This window comes from Myotis davidii, unplaced genomic scaffold (genome assembly GCF_000327345.1).
Source record: "Myotis davidii unplaced genomic scaffold, ASM32734v1 scaffold1593, whole genome shotgun sequence".
NCBI classification, from domain to species: domain Eukaryota; kingdom Metazoa; phylum Chordata; class Mammalia; order Chiroptera; family Vespertilionidae; genus Myotis; species Myotis davidii.
The window spans coordinates 304,942-319,032 of record NW_006284711.1 but is presented as its reverse complement, the minus strand read 5'-3'; the positions used below and the strand labels follow the sequence as shown (position 1 = coordinate 319,032).

Genomic DNA, 14,091 nt, shown 5'->3' with positions numbered 1-14,091 from the left:
ACCCCCACCCACCATCCCCCAAACAATTTCCGTGCCCAGATGAAGAGGAGGCCCCAGGCTGTGGGGAACTCCTTGTCTTGAGGGGCTGCTGCAGTGGTGACAGGGCACAGGGTGGGCGAGACACAGCAGCAGTCCTGGCCGCATGGCCCAGTTCCCTGGTATCTCCTCTCTCAGGCCTTGTTACTTATTCAGGGAGAGCGACTGCATTCGTTTTCCTGACAAAGTTGCATCATCTTTTGCTAAGAGTAGAAAGGGAAGGAAAGGGTAGTTAAAACAACCCCTCCACATATCCAACCCCACTCCCAGAATCGAATCAGAACTCTAAGTCTGATCGGCCTCAGAAAACATTTGTGCAACTGGCTCACCAGGCAGAGAGGCCTGCCTGATGCCCTCCAGCAGGAAAAGGATTTCTGCTGAAGCCACTGAACGCTGGTGTGCAGACATTCTCACTGAGTTTGGGGCCCACTCCATAAACACACACCAACACTCAATCTAGGACTCACAGAAACTCTTTTTACACCGCCCCTGGCAGAACCCAGTAATTCCAATCTCTCCCAGTAGATGCTGAATTCTCTAAAATCAGCAACAATGTTCAGAGTTACACAGGAAGTCCTTTCCTGCTTGGGATTTGTGAAGCAAGAGCCGCTAGCAGGGAGCCGGGATAACCAGCTTATCTCCAGTGTGGTAACAATGCCCCTGGATAATTGGTTTCCCATTTCTAGGCCTCAGTTTCCTTGCTATTTGGTGAAGAGGCAGGATAGCAGGATCCCTAAGGGTTCTCATGGTCCCACATGTAGAATGCAAGAGATGAAGACATAAAAACATGAGTCAAAACGCTCCTATAAACCAGACCAACTCCCACAGCGAATCTGGCCAACAGGAACCCTCTACCACCTTTGGCCCACTGGAGGGAGTACACGGAGAAAGGATACTTGGCCTGATTTCATCTGAGTCTGCTAGGAAACCCAGCCTACCCTGTCCCACCTCCCCAAGCCCCTCACATAGACAGCGGTTATCCAAGACAGCTCTCCCAGCCACACTAGGCACCAGACCTTGGTGGGACCTTCCAAACTCGAAGATCTGCACTTAATATATCCCTGAGGCCTCTCTCAGATGCCATAGACAGCGAGTGCTCTGCTGAAGTTCAAACCCATATTTAACCCTATGCTGCTGTGGGACCCTCCCAGCACCCTGGTGGGGAGGGGTTAGGAACTCCCACTTCTACCTAACAGTGAGGAAGGTGCATACACACAGGGTGGGCCTCTACCAAACAGTCTGACCCCATCTCATTCCACAACAAGGACAATGAAGTGCAGCGTTTACGCCCAGAACCAGTCAGGCAGTGCTCCAGTGACTCGGGACTTACCTTTCTTTTCTTCTTCTTTCTTCTTGGCAGCTTCTTCCCGCTGTTTTCGGATAATTGCCAGCCGGGCAAGGTCTGCTTTGGCTTGCTCTGTTTTCCCAGCTAAATGCATTTTCATGTAACGTTCTTTTGCTTTCTGCTTCTCAATTTCTTCTCTGTTTGGATAAAATAGTGTCACAGGGGACATCTTCCCTACCTTTATCAGCTGAGGTGGATGTGGGAGCCAGAAAAATGGCCAAGTACTCAGGCCTAGGCCCAAGTGGTGGAGGATCCCCTGGCTAAGGGAGGGGCCCTGGCTCCATGTGCCCCTCCCTGATGGATACTCATCAAACAAAACACACAGAGGGACCAGTCTGGACCTCTGCATGGCAGGCTCAAGGGGCTGGGGGAAAGCTCAAGTTATGTACTCAGCCTCCTCAGATGGAAAACACAGGATAAGGGGTAGACTCAGGGCCTGTGTCCTTGGGAAAGCCTTAGCACAATATGGACCATGTCTGGCTGGGGTAGTGAAGGGTGGGCAGGGTGTGGCTGACTAGGATCTGGTGTCCACAGTGAGAAAGGAGAACAAAAACCAAGTGAACTGTGTCCACAGAAGATGACCAAGAGAAGGAAGGCAATAGAAATCACATTCTATAAGGGGTGGAGAAAGGAGTGAACCATGTGGCCATGGATGGGACTAGGCACACCCAATCAAGGTAGACACGACACGGCACATTCTCAATCAGTGCAGCTCAGATGTGCATGAGGCTGCCCCCAAGGGGGTGAGTCCCCATCGACAGGGGTGTGAATAAGAGCTGGACTCCCATGGGACAAAGGTGACAGCCACCAACACCATAAGTAGAGAGAAGGGAGGGTCATTAATTTCTCTTTGAGGATCTTCTTCCCAAGCCTGAAATTCTGAACTGGAATGGGCCCCTGACAAAGTATGAGATTAGAGTGTCCCATTTACACCAGGTTCTTGCAAGAGCCGATTTTGGAAGTGGCAGAGAAGTCCTGCCTGGCAGGAGGTTGGGGAAGGGAGAGACTTAGCATCCACAGGCCTCACAGCACATAGGGCTGGGGAGTAATGAAAAACAAGGTCTGGAGCATGGCCAGAGGGGAGGGGAAAAACCCCAGCAATCAAAGTTGGATGTGCAGATGTCTCACCCAGAAGACTGGACAAAGCACTTCCTAAAAAGATGTGACAGGAATACCTGTCAGCCTGCACTAGGAGGGAGGGACGCACAGAGGCATCTGGAATGATAAGGTTGCCTGAAGGCTCTGCAGGGCCGGGCCCCCTCAGTGAAGGCTAAGTGCCAGGCAGGGTGCAGGTCTTTATGGCTTTCACTCTGCAACCCAAACGGCAGGAGCAGCAACAGGATCCCTTTTCACTGGTGAGAAGGAATCTATTGGAGGAGTCCATCAAAGCCTCTAATCACACCCCAAGCTTGTGGACCTTCCTCATGGGTTTTAATAGACCTTCAACCTCTTATAAGGCCTTTGATGTCACCTGGCAGCCATCAAAATTCAGGTTACTGCTTATGGAAAACTGGCCGTGTGCAGGACACCTTGGTACTTGACGATGATCCTCACACAATCTATAAGGAAACTATCGGCTGCTCCATTTTCACCTAAGACTTGGAGAGGGCTGGGCAGCCAGTGGATCTTCCTGCACTGTGCTGTCTTCTGGACTCCACAGGCCCCAAATCCCCTCCTCATCTCATGGCCATGACATTACAGATGGATACAGGCCAGGAATGATGAGATCAGACTGGATAAGGGAAGTGTCCCTGGAGTGGGGTGCAATGGAAGCAGGAACTATGGCAAAACTCTTTGTAACCCTGGGGATTACTTCAAGTGCAAAACTCAGGTCTGAATCTGCTCTCCTGTTTCTATTGGTGAATTTTAAAATTCTTTTTTGTTTTGTGGAGAAGCTTCTAGAGCAGCGGTCATCAACCTTTCGGACCTTATGGACCACCAGTGGTCTGCAGACCACCAGTTGGCAACCGCTGCTCTAGAGCGCCTTTAGGGCAGCGGTTCTCAACCTGTGGGTCTCGACCCCTTTGGCGGTCGAACGACCCTTTCACAGGGGTCGCCTAAGACCATCCTGCATATCAGATATTTACATTACGATTCATAACAGTAGCAAAATTACCGCTATGAAGTAGCAACGAAAATAATTTTATGGTTGGGTCACAACATGAGGAACTGTTTTAAAGGGCCAGAAGGTTGACAACCACTGCTTTAGGGAATGAGATGAAACAGAGATCAACTCCATAGCTGAAGCCACTGGAGACCTCAGTGGAGGTGGGTGCCTCTGCCCCCACAGGTCCATAGCTGAAGCCACTGGAGACCTCAGTGGAGGTGGGTGCCTCTGCCCCTACAGGTCAGCCCCTGGTCTGTGTGCTAAAGTCACCAGGCCCAGCAGCAGAGGTTACCGTTCTCTCCTTGAAAGCTCCTTGGGCCCATCCAAGTCCAGTTGTGTGACTTTTTTGGTTGTCTGTGCCACTCGGTTGGGGTTCTCGATGTCGATAAGGCCTTCCACACCTTTGCGCTTTTGCTAAGATAGGACAAGAAGTGGCTGTTGGAGAAGTCCTGCAGAGCCCCTGAAGGCCACTTCCAACATCTCCCAACAGCCCATCTGGATGGGGACAAACTCCTGTTCCACCCCACCCCACCCCAGATGCTTGGCCCAAAACCTCACAGGATTGTCTTTACCAGCCTGGGAGGTACAAGGAGAGCAAGTGCATATGACTTAGAGCGTTCAGGTCTCAGGTCCCCACCAAGCTCAGTACCTGATAATCATCTTCTTCATCCTCACTCTCATCTGAGTCTAGTGATTTCTTCTCCTTTTTGGGGTCACCTGCAGCCCCATCTCCATCTTCTTCTCCTTGTTCCTCTTCTTCCTATTTCAGAAATGGACAACCTACAGAATTAAAAATTCAAAACAAAACCCCAAGACTATGACACCCCCCTTCCCCCCTCCCCCCCCAACTACATCTAGACTGTAGACCTTGAGAAGGCCGAGATCAAGGATGACAAGGCTCCTATTCCAAGATTCTGGTACCTCCGGGGGGACCTGGGTCAGAAGCAGCCTATCCATTAGACTCTGAAGCCTGGAAGTCATTCCCATAGTCCAGCAAGCCCCTCACAGCCATAAAGGCCCTGTTCCCCTTCTCCCAGGCTAGGTACCTCCTCTCCCAAAGTCAGAAGGACTCAGCTGTGGTGCTAGTACTGTTCAGCTCCTCTTCTGCTTCCCCAGCTGCCATGTGCAGCTGTCAAATCATACTTACTTTTTTGGGGCAAGTCCTCCCCTGCTACACCAGCTTCCCAAGACAACGCCCTGGCACACCACTTTCCTCCACTTTCCTCGACTCCCCACCAAAGAGATCCCTTACAAAACCTGTACATACTCTCCAAGGTCCTGCTCAGCTGCCAGCCCCTTCACAAGGCAGGCCCTCCTTCCCTGTACCCAGGCCCCTCGACCCTAACCTGACTGTGCTTCCTTTAGATGAGGATCTAATGGTGTGGTAGGGGACACAAACAACGACGACAGAAACATATTTTGTTTCCTCTAAGTTGTCTGGAAAAGGCAAAGTAGAGATAACTACTAAGTTTACACTGGAGAGGGAAGGGTGGGTAGCACCAGTGAGAGTCACAGAAGAGGTGACATTGAGCAAGGTCTCGGGAACAAATGTTACTTTGCCTGGTAGGGGTGTGGGAAGGCAGGGCATCATATGCTGGGTTTGGCAAGCAGTCCTGCATGACTGGAACAAACAAGGGGTGGTGCTGGGAGCTCAACCTAGAGCCTGGCAAAGGGAGAACCCCTGGAAGGTGGGAACACAGGAATAAGAACAGAGACTCCCTAAGGCAACCGTTGCTAACTGAACAAAGTTCTAATTGATCCAATCAGAGGATGGCCAGCATTGGTAGTTCTGAGACTCATGCCTGCTCCTTGCTGCTCCCCCAGATTGCAGGTGTAGGCTTCTTCCTGGGACACAATGCCATGGGCAGGCATGTACTCACCCTGGCCTTCTGCTTTTCAGCTTGGAGCTGTGCGTCAATCTCCTCGGGGCTTGTGTATTGCCGTGCCCGGCCTTTGTGGCCTCCTTTTCTCCCTGCAAGAGGATTGGCAATTTAGGAAGAAGGAAGGGAAGCAGCTTCCTTGATTGCCGAGCCCCAGAGAGCTAGGTCCGGCTTGAGGCACTCTCATCAGAGATTGCAGACCTCACCTGTCCCTCACCAAACACAACCCCCATCCTCATATATTCAAAGGAAAAAGAGGCAACATGTGACCACCTGATGCAGCACTATGTGCTGGATGCAGGTTCCCACAAACAAGACCTGACGGGAGGATATGGGGGAGAGCATACTGCATGTAGTGACTGGATAAATCACCTGGTCCCTTAGAATCCAAACATAGCAGATAGATGCAACTATGAGAACATGTAACACATCCTTGCTGTCACTACAGTCTTTTTACTTGCAATGTTCTGTGACCTCCATGAACTCATTTGATCCTCAGAACAAACTTATGGTGCAGGAGCCACAACTGGTCCTGTTTTATAGACAAGGAGACTTAAGATCAAAACAGAATGGTGAAGAGCACATATGCTGCAATCCAACCCTGGGGTTCAAATCTCAGCTCTACCACTTACTACCTTTATAATTTGGGGCGGGTATTTAACTTCTAAGAATCTCAGCTTCTTCATCTGTGTCCCTACCTACCTCATAGGGTTGTCATGAAGATGGATTTAACATATGTAAAGCTGTTGGGACAGTGCCTGGCATGGGATAAGCACTATAAAAATGTTTCTTGTGATTCTCACCTTTCTCTCTAACATATAGTATTGGGGGGAGGGACAAAGCCACATAGGTGATTTACTACAGATGCTAGGGAATATAAGATACTTCATCTAAGTGGTATTATAGAAAGAGAAAATCTAAAACCTATTGGAGAAAACTTTCTTGTACTTGTAGTAAGAACACAGTTAAAGTTGAAAATAAACCTGACTACCATCTAAGAGTTAAAATATGACTAGTGGGAGAACCAAGATGGCAGTGTAGGTAAACCCTGGTACTCACCGTGTCCCACAACTACATCAAAATTACAACTAAAATACAGAACAACCATCATTCAGAACCACCTGACATCCAGCTGCATGGAAGTCCTACAACTAGAAAAGTAAAGAAGAAAGCACACTGAGACTGGTAGAAGGAGTCAAGGCATGGAACAGGCTGGTCTGACACCCACATGTGTTATTTCTTTAATTGGGAGGGATATCTCCAAGCAGGGGGTCCCAGCCCCATACCAAACCCCTAGCCCAGGGTTCCAGAGCTGGGAAAATAAGTCCCCATAACTTCAGGCTGTAAAAACTAGTGGGGGATTATCCCTGAGTGACATGGAGGCTGCTGGAGTCGAGTCCCAGGTGTTCCTCTTAAAGGCCTGCACATAAACTTACGGAGTCCCAATTCCTCTGAGCTCCAGCGCTGGGCAGCGGATTTGGGGGAATCCAGGGACATACAGGGAAACTGGTCTGGCATCAGGGCAGAAACTTGGGGCAGCTTTCTCCCAGACAGGGGTGCTTGCCGGGGTCATTGTTCCTGTGCTGGAACCTCCCCCATCGCAGAGCTGGCTGGCAGCCATATCTGAGTCTCCATCAGCCTGAAACACACTGTTTGCTCCACCCTGATGATTCCCTGAGACCCGGCCCCTTCCAATTTGCAGCCCCCGCCCAAGCTGTTTGCAGTTGCTTTACCATATGAATGCCCTGTCTGGGCTCAGGCTTCAGGCTTTGCTAAATTCTCTTAAACAAGCAGCAGCTGGGGCAGCTTACCCCAAACCTATCAATAAAAGGCCCAAGACCCAGCACTAGCACCAGCCTGCCTTGCCTCACAGCTGGACCGCGCTTGAGCACTTCCTAGCCCAGTCATGGGCAAACTACGGCCCGCGGGCCAGATCCAGCCTGTTTGAAATGAATAAAACTATTGAAAAAAAAGACTGTACCCTTTTATGTAATGATGTTTACATTGAATTTATATTAGTTCACACAAACACTTCATCCATGCTTTTGTTCCGGCCCTCCGGTCCAGTTTAAGAACCCATTGTGGCCCTCGAGTCAAAAAGTTTGCCCACCCCTGTCCTAGCCCAATACAAATAAGCAGCCATTTACAGATCTCACTGTAGCTCCTGTCGGGTGGCCCCAGCCAGTGGCTGACTTTGCACCTCCTGTGAAGCCCCAGAGCCAGTGACCCAGTGGACAGCTTCAGACCATACCAGGTTACAACTCCAAACATCCAACAGTGACACACTCAAGGGGCAGACAAAGTGAGCATCAACACCCCACTAAAGGAAGTCCTGCTCCATAGAGGTATCTCCTGCATAGCAGCTCTTCCACTGCAGACACAGCTGGTCCTCACAGCTAAATGGCCTAGAGGCCAATTCCTCCCACGCTCAACTACAACAAGACTGTGCACACAGACCACACAGGGCCACACCTAGAGTGCTCAGCTCAGATGACCCGGGAGGCTGAGACACTGGGCCCTACAGGACACCTATTACACAACGCCACTCTACCAATTCCAGGAAACAACAGCTCTACCTAATACACAGAAACAAACACAGGGAAGAAGCCAAAATGGGGAGACAAGGAAACATGTTATAAATGAAAGAAATGGAAGCAAGCAAACTACTGGATACAAAGTTCAAAGCAACGGTTATAAGATTACTCAAGGATCTTAATGAGAGCTTTAAGAGACTTAATGAGAGCTTCAAGGAACTTAGTGAGACTTTGAAGGATCTCAGGGAGAATGTCAAAGACATAAAAAAAGACCAATCAGAAATTAAGCATACACTAACTAAAATAAAGAATAATTTACAGGGATTCAACAGGAAAGTAGAGGATTCTGAGAATTTAATCAAGGATTTGGAATATGAGGAAGCAAAAACACCCAATCAGAAGAGCAAAAAGAAAAAAAAAATCCAAAACTATGAAGATAGTGTAAGAAGCCTCTGGGACAACTTCAAGCATACCAACATTCACATTGTGGGGGTTCCACAGAAAGAGAAAGCGCAAGCCATTGAAAACCTATTTGAAGAAATAATGACAGAAAACTTCCCTTACCTGGTGAAAGAAATAGTATACCCCATAAAGATAATATTAAGAAAGGGTATGCTATGAAATTAGTAACATGATTTAATAATATAGTAATTCATAGTATTCGTCAGCTGCTAATACTATAGAACATGAAATAGGGGCTTCAACATGTGCTTCAGGCAGTCAGAGATGGAGATCATATAAAGGTATCTTTACTATAAAAGCTATCATGTCTGCTAGTCACAATAATGTATTACCTCAAGAAGATACTAATGGGCCCTAACCGGTTTGGCTCATTGGATAGAGTGTTGGCCTGCATACTGAAGGGTCCCAGGTTTGAATTGGTCAAGGGCGTGTACCTTGGCTGCGGGCACATCCCCAGTAGGGGGTGTGCAGGAGGCAGCTGATTGATGTTTCTCTCTCATCGATGTTTCTAACTCTCTATCCCTCTCCCTTCCTCTCTGTAAAAAAAAAATCAATAAAATATATATTTAAAAAAGAAGATACTAATGGTTTAACTCAATATTGGGTCAACAGAAATTTGTGAGCCTCCAGTATTTTGAATTTAAGTTAATGTGATTAGTAAAGGTAGTGACCCTACTGGAGTGTAAAATAAGAAATAAATTCATGCATTAAGTCACTCAGTCTGCCGCCCTCAGTGGGTAATAACAAGAATGGGGCCTAGTGTAGATTCAAATAAGATGTAAAGTAAAATTCTGTAGCTGAAAATGTTATGATCAAGAACATTTGGAGAATATAATAGTATAATAATTTTTTCCCGTTTAAGTTTATTTGGCCAGGTGAAATTGACTAGCAACAATCAAAAGTGGTGCCAAAACCGGTTTGGCTCAGTGGATAGAGCGTCGGCCTGCGGACTGAAAGGTCCCGGGTTTGATTCCGGTCAAGGGCATGTACCTGGGTTGCGGGCACATCCCCAGTAGGAGATGTGCAGGAGGCAGCTGGTCGATGTTTCTCTCTCATCGATGTTTCTGACTCTCTATCTCTCTCCCTTCCTTTCTGTAAAAAATCAATAAAATATATTTAAAAAAAAAAAAGTGGTAATAGGTGGATAGTATAAGTAGTAGGGTAGATAGAGAATTGGAAAAGAATACTATTGAAAGGTTTAGGCTGTTATCATTAGGCTGGTTTATTAGGGGTAGGCACGTTAGGCTAATTATTAGCCTACTAGAGGCCCGGTGCACAAATTTGTACATGGGTGGGATCCCTCACCCAGTCTGGATCGGGGCCAGCTGACGTGGGGGAGGGACTGCGGGAGGTTGGCTGTGGGAGCACACTGGCCACCAGGGGGAAGCTCCTGCATTGAGCATCTGCCCCCTGGTGGTCAGTGCACGTCATAGCGACCAGTCAGCCAGTCGTAACAGTCGCTTAGGCTTTTATATATATAGATATACTATAGAATTAATTTTAAAATATATTGTGCCCACAACCAAGGTACATGCCCTTGACTGGAATCGAACCTGGGACCCTTGATTCTGTAGGCCAACGCTCTATCCACTGAGCCAAACCGGTTAGGGCTAGAATTAATTTTTGAAAATCACATGTACACTTATAAGTCCAGGAAGCACAGAGAGTCCCAAACAAGAGAAACCCAAAGAGGACCACACAAAGACACATCATAATTAAAATGCCAAGCCCTAGCCTGGGTTAATTGATTTCAGAGAGGAGGAGGAAGCCTGTGGCCAAGAGCATGGATGAGGCAAACCCGCGTCTGGAGCCCGGCAGGGTTGGGCCCAGGCTCTGAGGTGCCCCAGCTGTGGGGAGGGCTGTGCGGACCTGTGCCGTCCCACCACCACCACCACCACTGCTTTGCAACAGGTCCGCCACCTCTGGGGCAGCCTTGCTCCATGCTTCCCCATAAAAGGAAGAAAAAAAATGCCAAGCCCTAGCCAGTTTGGCTCAGTGAATAGAGCATCAGCCTGTGGACTGAAGGGTCCCGGGTTCTATTCAGGTCAAGGGCACATATCTTGGTTGCAGGCTCCTCCCTGGCCTGGGCCTTAGGGCTTGTGCAGGAGGTAACCAATCGAAGTGTTTCTCTCACATTGATATTTCTCTTGTCTTTCCCTCTCTCTTCCACTCTCTAAAAAATCAATGGAAAAATATCCTTGGGTGAGGATTAACAAAACAAACAAAAAAATTAAATACCCATTCCTTTAAAATAATAATAATTGAAATGCCAAGAGCTAAAGACAAAGAGAGAATGATGCTCAACCATTGAGCCACGCCAGCCGGGCTGAAGGGTATTCTTTAAAAAGAGAAAGAAGCCGAAACCGGTTTGGCTCAATGAACAATGAAATGGCAATAAATACATATCTATCAACAATTTAATCTAAAAATCAAAATAAACAAACAAGAAATGAACAAAATAAACTGATGAATAAGATAGAAGAATAAAAGGCATGGAAGCATGGAACAGACTGACAAATGTGAGAGAGAAGGGGTGGGGGTGGAGGTGGGAAGGTATTAACCAAGGATCTATATGCATACTAGAGGACCGATGTACGAAATTCGTGCAAGAGTAGGCCTCCCTTCCCCTAGCTGCCCGCACTGGCTTCCCTCTGGCACCCAGGACATGGGCTTCCCTCGCAGCCCCGGCTTCATCCTGAAGGCCTGGCGTGTCTCAGTGGTTGAGTGTGGACTTAGGAACCAGGAGGCCAGGGTTCAATTCCTGGTCAGGGCACAGGCCCAGGTTGTGGTCTCGATCCCCAGTGTGGGGCAGGAGGCAGCCGATCAATGATTCTCTCATCACTGATGTTTCTATCTCTCTATATCTCTCCCTTCCTCTCTGAAATCAATAAAAATATATGAGGAAGAAGAAAAAACTATTTAAAAATCTATCAACAATTGAATCTAAAAATAAAATATGTGAACAAGAAATCTAATGAACAAAATAAACTGATGAATAAAATAGAATCAGAGGCGTAGAAACATGGAACAGACTGACGAATCTCAGAGGGAAGGGGGGAGGGAAGAGATTCTTCCTCTCTGAAATCAATAAAAATATATGAGGAAGAAGAAAAAACTATTTAAAAATCTATCAACAATTGAATCTAAAAATAAAATATGTGAACAAGAAATCTAATGAACAAAATAAACTGATGAATAAAATAGAATCAGAGGCGTAGAAACATGGAACAGACTGACGAATCTCAGAGGGAAGGGGGGTGGGAAGAGATTAACCAAAAATCTTATATGCATATATGCATTACCTATGGACACAGAAAATAGGGTGGTAAAGGCCTGGGGAGGGACAGGAACTGGGTGGAGGGGAGTCAAGGGGGGAAAAAGAGGGCCATCTATAATACTCTCAACAATAAAAATTTGGAATTTAAAAAATATATATGATTAGCAATTAAAGTTCATCTAAGAGTATCAGTTTACAGACTGACCCCTGCTAAAGCCATCAGCCAGTTTTATAGCCCTTCTACTGGTTCCAGAGGATACTGGGTTAGCTGTGGCTTTGACCCATCCCCACCTTTCCTGAAAGCTGTGGTCCACCTGATTTCCGTGAGTCTCTCACTGATAGCAGAGAATCTGTGTTAGACAGTCAGAGCTGCTCTGGACTCCAGAGACAGCAACAGATACTGGCCTCCCTGATTTCCTAGACAGCAGCTGCATAGCCATAATTGGGCTGCTACAAAGGACACCACCCATTTTTAATGACTACCTGGGTTCCCAGGAGTGTCTCAGTCTATGCTCATGAAAGTCCTATTGTGAAAGACCAAGCTTGCCATTGTAAGAAACCAACACCCTTTCTTGCCCTCTGAATATTCCAGGCACTAGTAACAACTCAAAATTGGCTACTATAGGCTTCTATCCTGCGCACTTGGCTATGGGATGCTGACCTTAGTTTGGTCTACAATAACTTTTATCAGCTCTTCGTGCCTTTAAAAATGCTTCAGTTTTTAAATGGAAACAAATATTGGTTCTTTGTTCATGAGGAATTTGATACTTTAACATTTTCATGTTTTGCTTTGCTTTTGAAGCAAATTAATGTAAAGCAATAAATGTAAATCTTTATACATAAAGTTTTTCACAAGTCAAAAGGCCATGTCATTTAACCAAGAATTCATATTTAGGACTTCCTAATTGTACCCTCCAACCTTGCCTCAAAGTAGCTATTAAGTAGAACTCCTAGAGCCAGAATTGTGGAGTCAGAAGGGCTCACTTAGCATCCATCCTCCTTGTGCATAACAGGAAACTAAGGAACAGAGAGGAGAGGTGGGTCTCCCTACCGCAGACTAAACCAGCAGATAGATACCTAGGCTTAAATGGATTAAACTCTGTAAAGTCCAATTATCTCTGGAAGTAGAGTCAGGAAGTCATTTAGGTTTGAAAAAGTTCCAAGTAGATTTTCCTGTGGGCTGATACATCTTAACATGACACATGAGCTGCCAACATTAACTGAATATCTGTTCTGTGCCGGGAGCTAGCCAGGCACTTCAAGTACTCTTATCATTTTATTACCCCTAATCCCAACTCTCCAATTTAAGGCTTATCAGCCAGGTGTTCCAGATGAGGAGAACAGTCTGGAAGATGATAAATATCCGGTCCAGAGCCACGGGATGGGCTTCAAATCGAGAACTATTGACTCTTGGGGGAAAAAGGATGGAGGAGGATGAACAATGTGCTGGGAAGCCACGCATTCTTTACCTTCTTGGCCAAGGAACCGACAAAGTTTACAAATTACAAGAGTTAAAGCTCACTAGGCACCTATGCGCACTCCACGGGAATACCTAGTTTAAGCCTCGCATCAATATTATGAGGTAGGCACAATTATAACCCTTACTTGCAAATGAGGAAACCACGACACAGGGAGGTTAAGCGACTGGCTCAAAGATACACATCAAGCCCGCTGCTGAAGAGGGCAGTCCAAGCGGAGTCTGCCAGGCTCAGGAGCATCACCTTAGGTCTCACTGGGCAGGCCTCTCTCGCCCAGAGCCCGGGAGGGCCCACGTTTTACACACGAGGCAAGCGGGCGCTGCACAGGCGCTGGACACGGTGACTCAGTGTCTGGCGAGCCTAGAATAGAGAAAGCTCCAGACCCCCCCGCCCCCACCCCGGGGAGAAGCGCGCCCTAGGTCTGGCCTTCTGCGTCGGTGAGGACCCAGAGCCTCCGAGTCTCCGCAGACCCCCGAGGGAGTGGTTTGAGGCCACTATGGTCCTCAGTCTCCCCATCCGGACAATTCGGCGTCGAGGCCTAGGCCTGGCCCTCAGCCGGCACGGACATCCTCCCTCTGCGCCGCTCTCTGAGACGCCCGGGGGCTGGGACAGCGGGAGCCAGACGGGGATCGCCCCTCGAGGCCCACGGGGCTCACGCGCCCGCTCCTCACCTCCTTTAGGCATCGCGGCTCTGGCAGCTGCGGCGGCGGCGGCGCCTCCCCCTGACACCGGAACCGGAAGTGCCTCGGGCTCGACTCCTTCCGCCCAGCACTGTCCCCTCCGCGCGCTGCCGCCGCCGCCGTCTCCTAGAGAACTGGGCATCGCAGGGAATCAGCTGCGGGGAGCTGGACTGTCCCGCGCGCCGCCTGAGTTCAGGCTCGTCTGCGTGCTGCCGGGCAACAGCGCCCTCACTCTCCCCGCCCGGAGAGACGCGTGGGTCGGCTGGCCAACCCTTGGAAAGTGAGAGCAAAA

General features: G+C 48.2%; 1 protein-coding gene across 1 annotated transcript; it reads right to left on the bottom strand.

Moving 5' to 3' along the window:
* Positions 1-156: 156 nt before the first annotated feature.
* PDAP1 (PDGFA associated protein 1) lies at positions 157-14,034 on the bottom strand. Its single transcript, XM_006755026.2, has 6 exons — positions 13,791-14,034; positions 5,369-5,460; positions 4,138-4,248; positions 3,781-3,902; positions 1,367-1,518; positions 157-239 (listed from the first exon to the last, which is right to left on the bottom strand). The coding sequence occupies exons 1-6, from the start codon at positions 13,939-13,941 to the stop codon at positions 181-183; spliced, it is 687 nt and encodes a 228-aa protein (XP_006755089.1). The 5' UTR covers positions 13,942-14,034; the 3' UTR covers positions 157-180.
* Between the last annotated feature and the right edge of the window lie 57 nt (positions 14,035-14,091).